Source organism: Arabidopsis lyrata, assembly GCF_000004255.2.
Source record: "Arabidopsis lyrata subsp. lyrata unplaced genomic scaffold ARALYscaffold_7, whole genome shotgun sequence".
Lineage (NCBI taxonomy): Eukaryota > Viridiplantae > Streptophyta > Magnoliopsida > Brassicales > Brassicaceae > Arabidopsis > Arabidopsis lyrata.
Window position 1 is genome coordinate 22,075,853 of NW_003302549.1, and position 19,578 is coordinate 22,095,430.

Consider the following 19,578-nt stretch of genomic DNA (forward strand, 5'->3'; position numbering starts at 1 on the left):
ATGGTATTGTATCAAAACTCTAGCAATAAGTCAGAGAAACAAATATCCATAAAATGGAAAAGAAATTTACTTGGGTTGTGGAGCTCTCGTAGTGACTTTAAGAAAAATCTTACGATCGTGCAAATATTCACCATTCTTCTTTTCCAGCGCCTAGAGTATAAAAGATTTAATCGGCAATCATACAGTCAAATGACTACTTAAATACTTTTCATCATTACTATAAAACTAGTCTAACCTTGTTTGTTTCGGTAGCAGAAGCAAACTCAACAAAGCCATAGCTCCTATGAATACCTCGGCGATGTACAGCAAGTTGAACATGAACAACTTGTACAGCATCTTTGAAGAAATCGATGCTGTAAAAGGGGAGGGTAAAATATATCAGTCATGCTCAGAGAAGGAAAGCGGAATTTAATGGTGATGCTACTTACATATCTGATATTATAGTTTGGGGAGCGAGATTGGCAATCAAGAGCGTATTTTTTAGTACAGCAGCTTCCTGAACCTGATCATGAGACTTGTGCTGGAGACTATCAGCAAATCCTCTGGTTGTCTCCTCCTCCGGTTACATACAAGAGTTAAAAGAAAAACGTTTTCAACGAACAAGAGGATTCCGACCATCTGAGTTTACCTTCTCCTCGGTTTGGTAAGAGGTTTCCTTATGTTTCTTCAGAATGGGTTTGGTCTCCAAATCATCTTCCGGATTTCGCTTACCTAAAAGAAGATAGAGCAGCAAAAAGCAAAAGTTAAAATCAACAACCTCTTCAGCTAAGCATAAAACATTGCATATGAGCTCAGAGCCACATAAAACAAACCAAATAAATTAACTTTGACCACCGATTTCTTGCTAGAACTGGCCATGGAGAAGGTTTAAACAGCGCCGATTTATTTCCCGGGAAGATTTGAGAGAGGCATATAACTGTTATATAAATAGCCCTAGAAATCCACCTGGAAAAAAGGTATTTGGGTCTGGGCATCTGGGTAACCCGTTCGGGTTTGGGTAAAATCCGATCGGCTTCGGATGATCTAGTGAGTATTGAATTTTATATTTGAAAAGGTAATTTTAAAATTTCGATTCGGTTTCGGATCGGTTCTTGTCGGATTCAGGCGAAAAATTGCAGACCTTATAAATACCAAAAAAAAATAGATATCCTTTTGGTTCATATATTTTGTACCTAAAATATCGGGTATCCGAAAAAAAAAACAACCTTAAAAAATTTGTAAAATTCAAATAAATTTAGTTATATTTGGATAAATATGGCTAAATTTTGACAAATATAACAAATAAATTTTGGATAGTTTAGTTGTTTTGGGTATTTAGATCTAAAACTAATTGTGATATAGTCGAAATTATAATTGTAATTTTGGGTAACATGGATCATATTAAGATTAACTATATTTAATATTCTGGATATTAATTATATGTTCATGTTCGGATATTCGGATACCCGTTTGGATATCTGGGTAATACCTAATACCCACATGTAAGACTAAACAGAACCTAGTATGGTAATATGGTAATACCCATACTCTACCCAACTCGGTCTTTCGGGTCATTCGGATATCCGAAAAAAAAAACCTTAAAAAATTTTGTAAAATTTAAATAAATTAAGTTATATTTGGATAAATTTGGCTAAATTTTGACAAATATAACAAATAATTTTGGATAGTTTGGTTGTTTTGAGTACAATTTAGACAAATATAACTAATCTTTTCCATAACTCTTTTAATCTCTTAGGAACAACACATCATCAAGAAATAGCCGAGTCAAAAATTAGATCATTGAAACAGTTTCATATTCACTGGAATCTGTATAAATTTATCATTACAGAGCTAAAAACAGACGCAGTTTCGATCTAATTCTGGTCACACAACATTTACTTACACAATATCAATGTATGTTAACCCTCTGTTTGGTGAGTCTTGATCTGACCCATTGCTGCTTGTTTTTTTCTTGAACGATTTCTGACTGAAGATCCGAGACACCGTTTTCCCGGGACGTGGAACTGATCTTGAACCGCCTTCAAAGCCGTTATGTTTATTGTCTAGATCATTTGACAGTTTATTGACTGGTTCCACAAAATGTCTTCTGAATGTTGGATTTCTTGAGCCGCCTTCAAAGCGGTTATGTGTCCCTCGGGAAATTATGGTTTTGTCAACCAAATCAGTTCAAATCGTATACAGTTCTTACTTAGGTAATAATGAATGCAGATAGTGATTCAACACCAAACCACTCAAAATCAAGTATAATTTTAACGTACGTTCAGACAAAAACTTAACTACTAGCTAGAACATAAGAAAAACCGAAGTAATATAATATAAACGAAGTGAAATTGTATGACAAGTTTAAAAACACCAAAGAGCTTCATCTTCTATCAGTCGTCGTTGGAAGAGAAGGTAATCTTCTTACCGCAGAATCCGTCGGATTTTTCCTGCTGTTGCTTCAGATTCGGTTCTCGTAAAAGGTTGTCTTCGTACCTGGAATATATCAAAACCCCTTGTGATCTTCCCATGTATACGAAAAACTTCACCCAATGTGCTCTTGATAACAAAACTCAATAGACAAAAGTAGTAGTTAAAAATCCCTTACCAAAGCTTCTTTGCAAGGTTGTACCTAATTAACAGAAATAACAACGTTAATCTTCATTCTGTTATGACATCAAAAACTATAGCAATAAGTTAGAGAAACAAATCTCCATATGGAAAATCAATTTACTTTGGTCGGAGAGGGTATGGAGCTATCTCAGCCAAGTCAAGATAAATCTTATGATACCGCAAACTTTTACCATTCTTCTCTTCCAGTGCCTACAGTATAAAAGATTTAGTCAAAAAAATCGAATATAATGACTACTTAAATACATTTCATCATTACTATAAAAACTACTAACCTTCTCTGCTTCATTAGCAGAAGCAAACTCAAAAAAGCCACAGCCCACATGCTTACCCTTGTGGTCTACAATAAGTCGAACACGGACAACTTCTCCAACATCTTTGAAGAAATACATGCTGTAAACATGGAGGATATAATATGAATCATGAAAAACTTGCTCCAAGAACGAAAGAGGAAATTAAAGGTGCTACTTACATCTTTGGTATATTAGTTTTAGAAGGGAGATTGGCAACAAAGAGCGTCTTTTTTCTTGCTTCCTGAATTTAGCCGACAAGTGTGTTAGCATGGCTTTAAGAAGGAAAGGACTTAAATTGCATAACAACAAAGTTATCTTTCGGCTTTGTGGCAGCAGTTTTGTTATTAAACACTAAGTGTTTCTTCTGAGCCTGACATATTTTGAAGATAATAAGAACATGTACCTCAACAAAATAGGGAGTTTCAACAAGTCCTTCCACTGCCTCATCTTCTTGTCGAAGGTAGTCTTCGTACCTGGAACATCAAAAACCCTTGTGATCTCTCCATGTATACCAAAAACTTCATCCAATGTGCTCTTGATAACAAACTCAAGATGCAAATAGTTAAATTCCTTACCAAATCTTGTGATCTATGCACCACCTAATTAACAAAAATAAGTGTTAGTCTTCTGTGATTGTATGAAAACTCTAGCAATAAGTTAAGAGAAACAAATCTCCATAACATGGAAAATTAATTTACTTGGGTGGAGGGAATGGAGCTATCTAGCCGCTTCAAGAAAAATCTTGCCATCCTGCAAAAAAAAAACCTTCTCCAAGAACGAAAGAGGAAGTTTAAGGTGTTGTACTTACATATCTGATATTAGAGTTTGGGGAGTAAGATGGGCAACAAAGAGTGTCTTTGTTTTTCTTATGGAAACTGCCTGAATTTAACAGCCAAGTGTGTTAGCACGACGCTAAGAATAAAAGAACTTAAGTTGCATAAAAACAAAAAGTAGCCTCATCTAAGGATTCATCCCCACAATAAGAACATGTACCTCAGCAACATCGGGAGTTTCGCCATGTCCTTTCATCAAAAAAATCTTATGATCGTGCAAATATTCACCATTCTTCTTTTTCAGCACCTACCGTATAAAAGATTTAGTCAGCTATCATACTTTCAAATAACTACTTGTATATCTTTCATCATAAGTTTGTATACACTACTTTTCAAATGACTACTTAAATACTTTTTTCATCATTACTATAAAACTACTCTCACTTTCTTTGCTTCGTTAGCAGAAAGAAACTCAACAAAGGCATAGCCCAAATGCTTGCCCTCATGGTTTGCAATAAGTCAACACTAACAACTTCTCCAACATCTTTGCAGAAATCGAAGCTGTAAAAGTGGAGGATAAAATAATATCAGTGATGGAAAACTTGCTCCGAGAAGAAAAGTGGTGCTACTTACATATCTAATATTTTAGTTTGGGGAGAGAGATTGGCAACAAAGAGTACTTCCTGCATTTAACAGCCAAGTGTGTTAGCATGACTCTAAGGAGAAAATGACTTAGGTTGCATTAACATGAAAAAGGTAGTAAGATTCATCCCCAAAATAAGTCACATCGATCTTTCGACTTTGTGGCAACAGTTCTGTTATTAAATGCTAAGTGTTTCTTCATACCTCAGCAAAATCGGGAGGTGTCTCATCTTCTTCTATCAGGCGGCTTTCTCGTCGAAGGCAGTCTTCATACCTGGAATATGAAAAACCCTAGTGATCTCTACATGTATACCAAAAACTTCACCCAATGTGTTCTAGATAACAAAACTCAAGAGGCAAATAGTTAAAATCCCTTACCAAACCTTATGATCTATGCAATGCCTAATTAATCAAAAATAAAAGTGTTAGTCTTGTGTAATGGTATCAAAACTCTAGCAATAAGTTACCAAACATGGAAAATCATCTTACTTAGGTAGAGGCAATGAAGAAGCTATCTTAGCCACATTAAGAATTATCTTGCGATGGAGCAAATATTCACCATTCTTCTTTTCCAGTGCCTAGAGTAAAAAAAATTTAATCACCAATACTACTTTCAGATAACAACCTTATATATGTTTAAACATATAACTATACACTACTTTTCAAATGATTACTTAAACACTTGTGTCATCATTAGCAAAAAAAAAAAGAAAACTAGTCTCACCTTTTTTGTTTCATTAGCAGAAGCAAACTCAACAAAGCCAGAGCCAGTACGCCCACCATCTCGTTTTATAGCAAGTCGAACATTAACAACTTCTCCAACATCTTTGAAGAAAGAGACGATATCTGATATTTTAGCTTTGTGAGGGATATGGGCCATAAAGAGCGTATTTTTTATTACGGCAGCTTCCTGAATTTAACAGCCAAGTAGTAGTTTGTGTTAGCATGAAGAAAAGGGCTTAAAAAATTGCATAAGAAGAGGTTGTAGGTACCTCAACAAAATCGGGAGTGTCATCAAGTCCTTCCACTGTTTCCTCCTCCTGTTAAGCGAGTAGCCATTGGAACACATTTTGGAGAACAAGATGCTTAATTGAACATAATAAAAAACTTGTACAATATTAAACCTTCAGTGAGATTAAATTAGCTTGATCAGACTTGTGCTGGAGACTATCAGCAAGTCCTTCCGTTGTCTTCTCCTGTTACATACATACACGAGTAGTAGGTATTAAAAAGACAAGTGTAAAGAAGATTCTTCTCAAAGAAGAAGAGTGATCCGACCATCTTAAGGTTACCTTCTCCTCCTTATGTTTCTTGAGAACCGGTTTGGTCTCCAAATCATCATCGTCCGGATTTCTCTTACCTAAAAGAAGAGCAGCAAAAGAAAAAAATATATTAAAATCAACAGCCAAGTATAAAAAACATTAGATAGGAGCTCAGAGCCACAGAAAACAAACCAAATAAATTAACTTCCTTGCTAGAACTGGCCATGGAGATGGAGATGGTGAAAACAGCGCCGATTTTGTTTTCCGGCAAGAGTTGAGAGCAGCAATGACTAAAGTTATACAAATAATAACCCTAGAGGTAGAAAGAAGGTATTCATAAAACAATAATCTTGTTTGGGCTAGGCTGGGCTTTTATTGGTTAGTGGGTTTATTATGTGCACCATTGACTATATGTTTTTTGCTTCTCTCGCCTAACTCCTTTATATAATAAGATACATACTTTTGTGATTTTTTTCCATGTTCACTTAAATAATTAGTCGATTTTGATTTCATTTTTCATTCATCTTCTCTTTACATATGCCTAAATTGTGTGTGTGTGTGTGTGTGTTTTTTTTTTTTTTACATAAACAAATCAACTGTACTTGAAATATCGATTCTAACAAGATAATAACATATTTTATTGCTAATTCAAATCAGATTTTAGCATGGGAGTGGTGACTGTCCCGACCCAACATATATTAGAGCTCTTGGGCAAAAACCAAATTGTTGGATTTTTTTTTTTTGTTTGTGTTACATTTAAATCTTTTTTTTGGGTAATTTTATTATTTTTTTGTCAACATTCTAGACTATTTTATAATTAAAGAAGAGCCGTTAAAAGTACAATTTAAAAAAAAAATCACTTTTTTAGTCTCCTAGAACCTCTGTTTTAAAAAATACTATAGGAGAATCCGGGCTACCTCCGGTTATATATATTTGACAAATGATATTATTTAAGTAAGTGCACTTCGTTTCAATTATTTTATATTCTTTTTAGTAGTACTAGGGGCTATCCCACGCTACTACCAACTTTAGTTTTAATTTGTGTACTACCAACTTTAGTTTTCTATATGAGATAGAGTTCATATTAAAGAGCTATTTTATATTCTTTTTAGTAGTATGCATACAAAAGATTCATTTGCCAACTTTGATTTTCGATTAGTGTTTCAATCTAGGAAATAATTAGATATTACATACATGATAGTGTATCATCTAGCAAATGGCGAAATTATATTTTCATGGTCGTAAGGAAGTTTACTTTGTTCATCATCCTATACTATTATTTGGGGAGTACATTTTAGAACTAACCTTACTTTTTGTAAGTAATTACATTGGAATGCCATTAGAAATAAAATTTTATAGAGTAAATTAATTCAACTTATTAAAGATAAACAAGTCAAATACTATTTTATGCAATTTAATTAATTTAATTTAATTATAAAAACAAAAAATCTATAATTAATTTTTTTTTAAAAAGAATGACCAATCAAAATGAACATATAAGATTTGATATCTAACTTACCATATTAATTTGTTATTAATCATTATACTTCACCTCTCATCTTTATATGATTCTATTTCTAGAAAAAAAATCATTATATCATCTATATAATAAAAAAAAAGTAATTTTTTTTCCGCATATACCAAGATTTGAATTTTTAAAAACGAATATAAATTATTCAATGTATGAAAGAACAAATTTAACGGGTCAAAAATTCATATTTGAGTAATATATTCCTTTTTGTTTAAAAAATATCATCAATACTTAATAGATCAAAAAGTTATGAAGTATAAATACTCTTATTTGATTTTTTGAAACAAATATTTATATAAAGAAATTGTTAAAAATGCCCCTTTTCAATACCCTTTTCAAAAATGCCCCCTTTGAGGGTCCATTTTTAAGTTTGCCCTCTTTTAATTTTTAATGACCATTTTACCCTTATTTGAAACAAAATTAGGTCCACAAAATACAAAATATTTTTTGGCGGGAAAAGTGATCCCGCAATTTTCCCGCCAAAACACTTGTAAAAACCTTTAAAATACCTTGTAAATTTTTTCCGTAAAAATTTTTCCCACCAAAAAATTTTTGCGGGAAAAGTGATTCCGCAAATTTTTTGGCGGGAAAATTTTTGGCGGGAAAAATTTACAAGGTATTTTAAAGGTTTTTACAGAGTATTTACAAGTGTTTTATAAAGTTTTACAATGTATTTTAAAAGGTTTTACAAGGTACTTATAAGGTTTTATAAGGTATTTATAACTTGTAAAACCTTATAAAAAACTTGTAAAACTTTATAACTTGTAAAACCTTATAAAATAGCTTGTAAAATCTTATAATATCTTATAAATACGTTGTAAAACCTTTTAAAATACATTGTAAAACCTTATAAATACCCTGTAAAAAACCTTTAAAATACTTGTAAATTTCCCCGCCAAAAATTTAACGCCAAAAAAATTGCAGAATCACTTTTCCCGCAAAAAATTTTTTTTGGCGGGAAACATTTTGGCGGGAAAATTTTACAAGGTATTTTAAAGGTTTTACAAGTTTTTACAAAATCAAATTTGTAATTTTGATGTGTGCACATTCTCATGTTTTCCTTATATATTTGTGATACTTTTTATTAAAAAAAGTAATTTAGTCATTTTGTACATAAAAAAGGGTATTTTTAAAAATGGACAGCCAAATGGGGCATTAATCCGACGCTTCAATACGGATTAAATCCTTAATTTTTTTCAATGCCACTTTTTCAATGCCACTTTTCAAAATACCCCTTTTTTAAAACCTTATAAAAAATGTTCTTAAAAATATAAGATTTACCCAAATATGTATGTAATATTATTAAAACATACACAAACTACATTTCTATGTATCTAAAATCTTATAAATATTTTATAAATACCTTATAAATGCATTTTAAATACCTTTAAAAACCTTTAAAATATCTTGTAAAACCTTAAAAATCCTTTAAAATAACTTGTAAAACCTTTAAAAACACCTTATAAAACCTTATAAATACTTGGATCGAGTTTTCAAGTAGTAGTTACAATCCATAAGTACCTTATAAACCTAATAAAATTTTATAAAATTTCAGATTTAAAAAGGGGCATTTTTGAAAATGAACATCTAAAAGGGGCATTTTTGAAAAGGGGCACACCAAAAGGGGTATTTTTAACAATTTCCCTTTTTTAATACCACCAATATTAGACATATCAAATCACTCTCATTTAGAAAAGATTGTATAAAACCAAAAATTGTCTCGTGGTATAATGTTACTTAATAGCAATTGTAAACTATAAAATATAAATATCTTAGAGAATGATGCAATTTTCAAACTTTTATATATAATAAATAATTATTAAATTTTGAAAATTACTACTTTTAGAAAACAAATCATGAGACGGGTTAAGAAATTACATGACGGGTTATATTTCGGAACGGGGTTATATGGCGGACAAGTTTGAATAAATATTTATAAAATTTTAAAATATCATTAACATGCTGCTTTAATACAGATTAAATCCTTAGTTTAATAAAATATAAATATCTTAGAGAATGATACAATTTGTAAACATTTATATATAATAAATAATCATTAAATTTTAAAATCACTACTTTTAGAAAACAAATCACGGGACGGGTTAAGAAATTACGGACATGTTATATTTCGGAACGGATTTAATATCGTTAAAATGCCGCTTTAATACGGGTTAAATCATCAGTTTCTTAACAATTGTCCCGTAGACTCATGGTATACCGTTTCTTAATAACAATTATAAACTATAAAAATATAAATATTTTATAAGTAGATACAATTTTTAAACTTTAATATATACTAACTTAAAAAAATAAATCATCTCGCGGGTTAAAATCTAGTAGTTATAATATATTATACTTGTAATAACCTAAGTGCCTAAATGATTCGGATGTTAAGATATTTTCGGGTGTTTTAGCTATTTTTGGCTAGATTCGGGTATAAAATACTTGGGTTTAATAGATTTTTTGAGTATTTTTCAATACTTTGCATAGAATCGGATACAAAATTTCTAATATATGGATATTTTGAGTAAACCCGAAATACCCGATCCGAACTCAAAGTTTTAAAATATCCGAACGGATCCTAGTTTTCTAAACCTGAAAAATCCGAACCGGACCAGAATATCACAGAACCGATCTTCTTTATTTGCAATCTCCAATTTCTCTAAAACCCGGTTATAACCGGTTTCATCAAATGTTAAACCCCTTTCTCTGGCAAAACCCCTTTCTCTCGTCTTCTTCCTCGATTCATCTCTTTTTTTCTCTTCGCTCTCTCTCTCTCTGGGTTTGCGATGCTTTTGCTGTACGAAACGTTCTGGGGTTATGCCCTTCTGAGGGTGGTTGACGACGCGATTTTGGTTGATAATGTACATGCTTTGGCTACCCATTTTCAGTCCGCGGAAGCAGCAAACGAAGCAGTGGTTCTAGTGGCTTTTTATGAGTTTCCCAGCCAAATTCATGCTTTCGTAGAGCTCGAATCCATCAAAATGAGTCTTATGAGCCCTGCACTTCGTGGGTTCTTACTTGCTCACTGTCAAGTTGTTGGTGAAACCCTAGGCGTGGGTGACCCTGACCTTGGAGACAGGATCAGCTCTGATCTGGTTTGTTTCTTATTCACTTCCAACATTTAATCCCTGTCGTGTCTGTTGTATTGGGTAGTGTTTGTCTCTCATATGAAATTTGTCACCTCCAGCCTATTCCTTGTCTTCACAACATAGCTGTACATGAGCTGCTTAGAGGTGTTAGAAGTCAGTCCTCAGCACTCGTGGGTGACCCTCCTCGTATGGCTAGGGACAGGGCCTTGTCTCACAGGCTGGCTAGACAAGCAATGGGGATTGGTCTTGAACCTGACATGGTATCTTTAGCATTTAACTCATCCTGTGTTTGTGTTTTTTTTGTAGTTGCTTCTCTTGCATCTCCTAACTATCTAGTTTTTGTCAGGTGGATGCCTTTATTCGCACAACTGTTGGTCTTTACGATGCTCTTGTCAAAGAACTGAATACCTATACGATGAGGCTTAGAGAATGGTATGGACCTCATTTTCCCGAGCTCTCTAGTATCGTACAACCCCAAATCCCATATGTCAAATCTGTTCTGTTGATGGGAGACAAGCTTAACGCTGCAAATCTAGACTTCTCCGAGGTAACTTTCATATTTTCAACTGTGTAGAGACTTCCGTTAACAAAAAACGCCCTGATTTTTGATCTTATATACTACTCCTTTCTCTGTAGTTCCTATCGCTTGATGATGAGCTGAGCCTGAAGGCAGCAGCTGTGCATTCACATGCACCACCTTTCAGTCAACTCGAGATGCTGCTGATCCAGAACTTCTGTCGAGATGTGGTTCTACCTCTTCATACCACCACAACTGCTCTTTTGGATAGCCTCAATGACCATATGCAAGCTTTTGCTCCCAATCTGACTGCTCTAGTTGGAGTGCCAATTGCTCCTCGCCTGATTTATCTTGGAGGTGGTTTATCGAAACTCTCCAAGATGCCTGCGAGCACACTTGAGACACTCGGAGCCAACGAAGCCACACCCAGGGATGGTCTTATCTACCGCTCACCTCTGGTTGATCTAGCACCTGAGCCTTACAAGAGAAAGTTCTCGCGAACATTAGCTGCTAAATGTGCTCTTGCCATTAGGATTGATGTTTTTGGTGCTGGCCAAGATAACGCTATGGGACTCCAATACAGAGATCTCCACCTTCAGACTAGGTTGGACCGTCTTCGTCAGGCATATAACAGAAGATACCTCGGTTTACCTGCTTAGTGAGAGGTTATTTCTTTCCTCTGAACTCTCTTTTACATTATGCTTTATCATTTTTTTCTTTCTTTTTCTTAACATTATACTCTTTCATTTTTCTTGTAGACTTTGAACCTGAATTCAACTTGCAAGGTATTCAAAGTTATGAGAGATCCAAGTATAATACCTAAGCCATCATCCGAGACTCCAAGTATCAAAACCAAACTGTTTCCTATGCTTTCCTTCTATCTATGTTTGAACTTTGACCCTTGCTGTTTGATGACACTTTTATGGAACTTGCATTTGTCTTCTCTCTCCTTTGAACTTGTTTATTGTGACAGTTTCAAGTACTTTGGATGTCAAGTTTAGTGAATTTGATGTTTAAGTTTGCTGTCGGATTCAGTTATTTTTGCTACATTCCGGGTATCATCGGGTTCAACATAACCCCAACCGAATGATACCTCTTGCGATTCTACACATAGTCATCGTGTTATAGCTCTCGCTCGTGTTCTTGCTTACCTTTTAAGACCTCTGACACACAACCTCAGTGTTATTGCAGATGTCATTGCCTTTTTGTTTTGTTTGTTCAAACCGATAGTTTCATTAGCTTGAATCAAAGGAGATGAAAACTTAACTCCAAGTTACAACAAACCATGATAATAATGAAACCCGCGAATGACGAAATGGAATCTATCTAAGCTGTATAACACTGAGAACACAATGGAGCACATTGATCGAGCCAAGCCATTGGAATTCCGTAGAAAGACCGCTGTTCAAGAATCATCTCGAGGAAGGAGGTCTAGTTTCGTTTTCTCCATCGCGTGGAGGAGAGATACTCTAAATGCCCATTTCGTTTTCTCCATCGCGTGGAGGAGAGCTACTCTAACTGCCCAAGCTGTGGCTGCCAAAGCCGTTGGGAAATGTCTACACATCACATTGAAAGGTTGGAAGATAAGAGTCTGAAACTGCCATGTGACACCACCAGCCTAGTCTTCTTATTAACAATTGATCCTTGCATGCTGTGCCTTGATCTAAGATAGGTTGGATAACTTTGCTTTGCTTTGCTTCCCAAAGAAAACCTAGATCGGAGAAATCTTGAAATCGGAGACAAGACCCTGATCTGAGGCAGAGAGTCTTCACAATGCTTAGAACCAAAAGACGGTGAGAACTCCACAAAGAAGGAATTTGATGGTAATAAACACTCCATGATTGAACGTAAAGGAACATTCAATTTTGTAAACCAAATCAGTTCAAATGGTATACGGCTCTCTTACTTAGGTAATAGTGGCAGAGAGAAGTGATTCGACACCAAACCATTCAAAATTAAGCATATTTTAACGTACGTTCAGACTAAAACATAAGAAAAACCCCAGTAATATAAACAAGTTACATTGAATCACAAGTTAAAAACACCAAAGAGCTTCATCTTCTAGCAGTCGTCCCTGGAAGAGAAGGTAGTCTTCTTACCGCAGAATCCGTCGGATTTTTCCTTCTGTTGCTTCAGATTCGGTTCTCGTAGAAGGTTGTCTTCGTACCTGGAATATATCAAAAACCCTTGTGATCTCTCCATTTATACGAAAAACTTCACCCAATTTGCTTTTGATAACAAAACTCTAAAGGCAAAACAGTAGTTAAAAATCCCTTACCAAAGCTTCTCTACAAGGTTGTACCTAATTAACAAAAAATGATGAAGTTACTCTTCTGTTATGACATCAAAACTACAGCAATAAGATAGAGAGAAACAAATCCCCATAACATGGAAAATCATTTTACTTGGGTTGGAGAGGGTATGGAGCTATCTCAGCCACGTCAAGAAAGATATGATGATAGCGCAAACTTTTACCATTCTTCTGTTCCAGAGCCTACAGTATAAAAAGATTTCATCAAAAAGTTTCATCATATAAGAATAATACACTATTTTTCATCATTGCCATAAAAACTACCCACCTTCTCTGCTTCATTAGCAGAAGCAAACTCAAAATAGCCACAGCCCACATGCTTACCCCTATGGTCAACAATAAGTCGAACACGAACAACTTCTCCAACATCTTTGAAGAAATACATGCTGTAAACATGGAGAGGATAAAATATCAGTCAATGAAAAACTTGCTCCAAGAACGAAAGAGGAAACTAAAGGTGCTTCTTACATCTTTGGTATATTAGTTTGAGGAGGGAGATTGGCAACAAAGAGTGTCTTTTTTCTTGCTTCCTGAATTTAGCAGCCAAGTGTGTTAGCATGGCTTTAAGGAGGAAAGGACTTAAATTGCATAACAACAAAAAGTAGATTCGTCCCCAGAATTAAGTTATCTTTTGGCTTTGTGGAAACAGTTTTGTTATCAAACACTTGAGCATTTCCTCTGAGCCTGACATATTTTGAAGATAATATGAACACGTACCTCAACGAAATAGGGAGTTTCAGCAAGTCCTTCCACTGCCCCATCTTCATCTATCTGAAGGCTTTCTTGTCGAAGGTAGTCTTCGTACCTGGAACATTAAACAACCCTTGTGATCTCTACATGTATACCAAAAACTTCACCCAATGTGCTCTTGATAACAAAACTCAAGATGCAAATAGTTAAAATTCCTTACCAAACCTTGTGATCTATGCACCACCTAGTTAAACAAATATAATAGTGTTAGTGTCCTGTGATGGTATGAAAACTCTGGCAATAAGTTGACAGAAACAAATCTCCATAACATGAAAAATTAATTTACTTGGGTGGAGGGAATGGAGCTATCTTAGCCGCTTCAAGAAAAATCTTGCCATCCTGCAAATATTCACCGTTCTTCTTCTCCAGCGCCTACAGTATAAAAGATTTAATCAAATAACTGCGACTTGTATATTTTTCATACATTACTTTTCAAATGACGGCTTAAAATACTCTACGTCATTACTATAAAAACTACTCTCACCTTCTCTGCTTCGTCATTAGAAGCAAACTCAACAAATCCCCAGCCCACATGCTTGCCATTGTGGTTGACAATAAGTCGAACATGAACAACTTGTCCAACATCTTTGAAGAAATTGATGCTATAAAAAAATGGAGGATAAAATATTAGTCATGAGAAACTTGCTCCAAGAACGAAAGAGGAAATCTTAAGGTGCTACTTACATATCTGATATTATAGTTTGGGGAGCAAGATGGGCAACAAAGAGCGTCTTTGTTTTTCTTGTGGCAACAGCCTGAGTTTAAAAGCCAAGTGAGTTAGCAAGACGCAAAGAAGAGAAGGACTTAAAGTTGCATAAAAAAAAAAACAAAAAGTAGCCTCATCTAAAGATTCACCCCCAACATAAGAATTCTGCTATTAAGCGTTTCTTCTGAGCCTGACATATTGTGAGGATAATAAGAAGAGGTACCTCAGCAAAATCGGGAGTTTCACCATGTCCTTTCATCAAAAAGATCTTATGATTGTGCAAATATTCACCATTCTTCTTTTCCAGCACCTACAGTATTAAAAAGATTTAATCAGCTATCCTACTTTCAAATAACTAGTTGTACGTTCTTCATCATAAGTTTGTATACGCTACTTTTCAAGTAAAATACATTTTTTTTTTTTCATCATGACTACAAAACCAGTCTCACCTTATTTGCTTCGTTAGCAGAAAGAAACTCAACAAAGGCACAGCCCACATGCTTGCCCTCATGGTTTGCAATAAGTCGAACACTGACAACTTCTCCAACATCTTTGCAGAAATCGAAGCTGTAAAAGTGGAGGATAAAATATCAGTGATATGGAAAACTTGCTCAGAGAAGAAAAGTGGGAGTTAAAAAAGATGCTACTTACATATCTAATATCTTAGTTTGGGGAGAGAGATTGGCAACAAAGAGAACTTCCTGCATTTAACAGCCAAGTGTGTTAGCATGACTGTTAAGGAGAGAAAATGACTGAAATTGCATAAAGAAGAAAAAGTGGCAAAAGATTCAGCCCCAGAGTATAAGTAATCTTTTGATCATTAAAAGATGAGCGTTTCTTCATATTTTGAAGATAATGAGGGCAGTAGGTACCTCAGCGAAATCGGGAGGTGTCTCATCTTCTCCTCGTCGAAGGCAGTCTTCGTACCTGTAAAATGGAAAACCCTAGTGAAACTTCACCCCGAGGTGGTCTGGATAACAAAAATGGAGAGGGGAAATAGTTAAAATCCCTTACCAAACCTTGTGATCTATGCAATGCCTAATTAATCAAAAATAAAAGCGTTAGTCTTCTGTGATATTGTATCAAAAACTCTAGCAATAAGTTACCAAACATGGAAAATCATTTTACTTAGGAAGAGGCAATGAAGAAGCTATCTTAGCAACATTGAGAATTATCTTGCGATGGAGCAAATATTCACCATTCTTCTTTTCCAGTGCCTAGAGTAAAGAAGATTTAATCAGCAATAGTACTCTTGGATACGTATACACATATAACTATATATACACAACTTTTCAAATGATAACTAGTGTCATCATTAGCCAAAAAAAAAAAAAACTAGTCTCACCTTTTTTGTTTCATTGGCAGAAGCAAATTCAACAAAGCCAGAGCCAGTACGCCCACCATCTCGTTTTATAGCAAGTCGAACATGAACAACTTCTCCAACATCTTTAAAGAAATCGACGATATCTGATATTTTAGCTTTGTGAGGGATATGGGCCATAAAGAGCGTATTCGTTATTACGGCAGCTTCCTGAATTTAACAACCAAGTAGTTTGTGTTATGGCAACATTTGCGTTTTGTTCTGAGCCTGACATGTGTTGGAATTTTTTTGATTAGTTGCGCCGGACTACTTTTTCGGGTAACTTTCAAAATTGAAGTTCGTTTGAATGAGAAATGGAGGTCCGAAGTGGCTAGCTTGGATAGCTTGAAATTTGATTAAAGGATCAAATGTCGCACTTCGGAAGTTAAAGGAGAAATCCAAACCAGGCATGTGTGCCGAGCCGTGTTGTATCGTGTCGAGCCGGACCGGGTTTGGGATTTTGAGATTTGGGAAATGGGCTTATAACCCAAATGATAATTGTTAATTACCCAAATGTGTAAGTTGATTAAGTCAACAATTATCTCCTTTAATGTGAATTATAAATTGTGTAACAACAAAAATTAATTCACAACAATTAAAGGTGATGGAGTCAATGGCATTGAGAATTCATTCTCATAACAATAACATTCTCACCTTTATTGCTCCATTATAGTGTTAAGAGCTTGGACTATAAAACCAAGGCTTCATCTCTCCATTTTTATCTCATGGACATATGGATCAAAAATACCACAATCTCCCTCTTCTTATTTTCTCTAGTTATCGAGTCTGAGAGTACACACATTACTAGAGTTCGTTAGGCTTCTGATTTTGAGTGTTGCAAATCAGAAGATGGTGCGATTGTATTCTGGGATTCTGATTGCATCAAGCCGTCACACTACGGGCAATTAAAGAATTAAGGAAAGAGTGTCTCGCCTCCGCACAAACCGTTCTTTGTTTAACAAATATTGGTATCGGTTGTTGTATTTTATTTCTAGTTTTATCATTATCTATTGCAATTATTCAGATTTTCCATGTCGTAGAAATCGTGGTCTTACAACATGTATTTTGGAGATAATAAGAAGAGGTAGGTACCTCAACAAAATCGGGAGTGTCATTAAGTCCTTCCACTGTCTCCTCCTGCTAAGTGAGTAGCCATTGGAACAGATTTTGGAAAACAAGATGCTTAATTGAACATATATAAACTTGTACAATATATTAAAATTTACAAATATTAAACCTGATCAGACTTGTGCTGGAGACTATCAGCAAATCCTTTGGTTGTCTCCTTCTGTTACATACATGAGTAGCCATTAGAAGAAGATAGTGTAAAGAAAATTGTTGTCAAAAACGAAGAGGAATCCGACCATCTTAAGGTTACCTTCTTCTCCTTATGTTTCTTGAGAATGGGTTGCTTGGTCTCCAAATCATCTTCCGGGTTTCGCTTACCTAAAAGAAGAGCATCAAAAACCTCTTCAGGCAAGTAAAACATTAGAAAAGAGCTCATAGCCAACGGAAAACAAACCCAATAAATTGCTAGAACTGGCCATGTAGAAGATTGAAAAGGGTTTATGTAATTTTTCCGGGAAGAGTCGTCCTTTGAGAGCAAGCAACAAGTTATAAATGAAACAACCCTAATCTATTTATTTATAATCTGATTTGGGCTGGGCTTGTTTATTGGTTGGTGGGTTTATACTTAATCGATGGCCCGTGATAGGATTCTCTCACGGCACTTATATGAGATTTGGATGGAACGCAACAACAACCGTGGATCTCATCGGAGATGATCACTTAGCCGACTTGACCTAACAATCCGTAACAGGATTTCTTCCTTCAGAGCCGTTAGTTAATCCGCTACTAGGATTCTTCAACGGTGGTGCTTCTCTGGAAACCCACTCGTCTTTCCGATTTCGGCTGCTCTCGAAAATATCCATCACTCTCACTTTGGGCTTCTGTATACTTGGGCTTTGGGTATCCATCATCGCTTGTGGTTTAATTAGTTTAGTGAGCTTAAATAGTTAAATGTAAACATTTGGGCCTTCTTTCCTCATCTAATCTAATGCAAAAAAAAAAAAAAAAAACATTATCTAAAAAGTCGTTTTTATTTTGTAAAAAGGGTGATTTCATTTTTAATCATCTTGTTGGGAATTGAGTCCTTGATTAAACCTGCAACAAAAGAGGTCAACGACAACAAGTATGAACAAGTCAACATGGAAGAAGAAGTTGGGCTTGTTGTTTTTTATAATAATAAAAGGGATTGGGCTAATTGTTTAGTTAGGCCCAAACATGTGTTAGTGTTGTTGTTAGCTTGTCCAACTAAGGTAGTTGTTGGAGTTTGCTTATAGCTTTAGCTAAAGTAGAGTGGAGTTGTTGTGTAAGGTTTAGTAGTTCCTTGCTTGTAAGTTTGGTTATAGTCCTAGGGTGATAATGCCTAGAAGTATGGTCTTAGAGTCCAAGTAGAACCATGGTGCAAGTGTGTGTAGTAAGTAGAAGTAAAGCTAGTATAAGAGTGTGTGTGTGGTGTTGTGTAATATCATCCTTTGATCCAAAAAACAAAATGTAGACACTTTAAAAGAGTTCTCTCTTCTCTCTTACATACCAAACATTTGTGTTTTATGAAGAGAAACAAAACAAGAACAAGAGAGTAAAGAGAGAACAAGGTGGTGACCTCAAAGAGTGTGAAGAACCCCAAATGTCAACACATCTTCTCTCTACATATGGAAACTATTTTTTTTTTTACATGAACAAATGAATTTTATTTCAAATAACGATTTTAACAAAATATTAGACAGTAAATTTTATTGCTAATTCAAATCATTTCAGATATCTGAGTTCGCTGATTCTGATATGTCATTGGGAAGCAAAATAGAAATGACGATGAAGAATCTCAAGGAGATATAAAAGAAGCTACTCAGATTTTTTCGAGGAAGGTTGAGAAAGACCATTGCATGAAGTAGATCACTGAGACAGTTCTGAACGTAAAGGGGTTTGCAAAGTGTGTCGAGAGAAGAGTGCTATGAGTAAACCATAGCTCCGTGAAAGCGTCTTTGACGGATTTGTTGAGCAGGCCAACTAACCGAGTTCGAGATGTGTTTATAGTTGAAAGGGACCATGATTCTTTGAAACTGCTTCTGAACTACAATAAGCAAGTGACATTAAAGAGGCTGCAAAGATGTTGATAGAGAATATGGTAGCTTAATGGTTGCATGCGGGGTTTTTGTTAAAAGATTTACTTTCTGTAGTTTTCAAACTCGTTATGGAAGACAATAATTGGTAACAACTTAGTCTAGTCATTATGATACTTCGATCGGAATCTAATTTCGGCTATAAAATAAACGAATAACACATAATTTTAACTAGTACTTAGAAAATCATTGAATGGATAACACGTGATTTCGAAAAAGATTTTAAATTCAAAGATCTAACAACACATGATTTTTACTTTATATTTCTAAATCAACTAAAATCCATTAACTATACTAAACCCTTTTCAATTAACTCAGGTACTGAATCTACACGGCGAATGCAGTTTACCTTTTCATCATCTTTTGTGTCTTTTTCTTCTTCATCCTCACTTTTTGCATCATTTATGTCATTTGCCTCCACCATCTCTGCAATGACGAAATTGGTAAAGAGACTTATCTGAACCTCCCATCACTTCTCGTATCACATACACCAACAAGCATGTATTGAACTGCTATAGAGACGTAAGCGTATCCATTATCCGCCACCAG

At 35.0% G+C, this 19,578-nt stretch overlaps 2 protein-coding genes, 1 long non-coding RNA gene and 1 pseudogene across 3 annotated transcripts; 1 reads left to right on the plus strand and 3 right to left on the minus strand.

Annotated features, from left to right (window-relative positions):
• Nucleotides 1-9: 9 nt before the first annotated feature.
• On the minus strand, nucleotides 10-554 carry LOC110226309. Its single transcript, XR_002330376.1, has 3 exons — nucleotides 429-554; nucleotides 236-353; nucleotides 10-150 (listed from the first exon to the last, which is right to left on the minus strand). It is a non-coding gene; the product is annotated as an uncharacterized LOC110226309 (long non-coding RNA).
• A 1,607-nt stretch (nucleotides 555-2,161) lies between these two features.
• Nucleotides 2,162-5,902, minus strand: LOC110226564 (annotated as a pseudogene).
• Nucleotides 5,903-9,853: 3,951 nt separating this feature from the next.
• On the plus strand, nucleotides 9,854-11,741 carry LOC110226307 (probable nucleolar protein 5-2). Its single transcript, XM_021017379.1, has 5 exons — nucleotides 9,854-10,209; nucleotides 10,302-10,463; nucleotides 10,550-10,750; nucleotides 10,840-11,385; nucleotides 11,479-11,741. Exons 1-4 carry the CDS (start codon nucleotides 9,901-9,903, stop codon nucleotides 11,377-11,379), a joined length of 1,212 nt encoding a protein of 403 aa, XP_020873038.1. The 5' UTR covers nucleotides 9,854-9,900; the 3' UTR covers nucleotides 11,380-11,385; nucleotides 11,479-11,741.
• An 856-nt stretch (nucleotides 11,742-12,597) lies between these two features.
• Nucleotides 12,598-17,095, minus strand: LOC110226306 (polyadenylate-binding protein RBP45A-like). The gene is made up of 19 exons (XM_021017378.1): nucleotides 17,085-17,095; nucleotides 16,940-16,984; nucleotides 15,833-16,018; nucleotides 15,616-15,704; nucleotides 15,502-15,525; nucleotides 15,360-15,414; nucleotides 15,139-15,188; nucleotides 14,937-15,054; nucleotides 14,711-14,797; nucleotides 14,466-14,536; nucleotides 14,266-14,383; nucleotides 14,068-14,153; nucleotides 13,942-13,965; nucleotides 13,749-13,836; nucleotides 13,500-13,561; nucleotides 13,300-13,417; nucleotides 13,126-13,214; nucleotides 12,999-13,022; nucleotides 12,598-12,887 (listed from the first exon to the last, which is right to left on the minus strand). The coding sequence occupies exons 3-19, from the start codon at nucleotides 15,986-15,988 to the stop codon at nucleotides 12,782-12,784; spliced, it is 1,365 nt and encodes a 454-aa protein (XP_020873037.1). The 5' UTR covers nucleotides 15,989-16,018; nucleotides 16,940-16,984; nucleotides 17,085-17,095; the 3' UTR covers nucleotides 12,598-12,781.
• Between the last annotated feature and the right edge of the window lie 2,483 nt (nucleotides 17,096-19,578).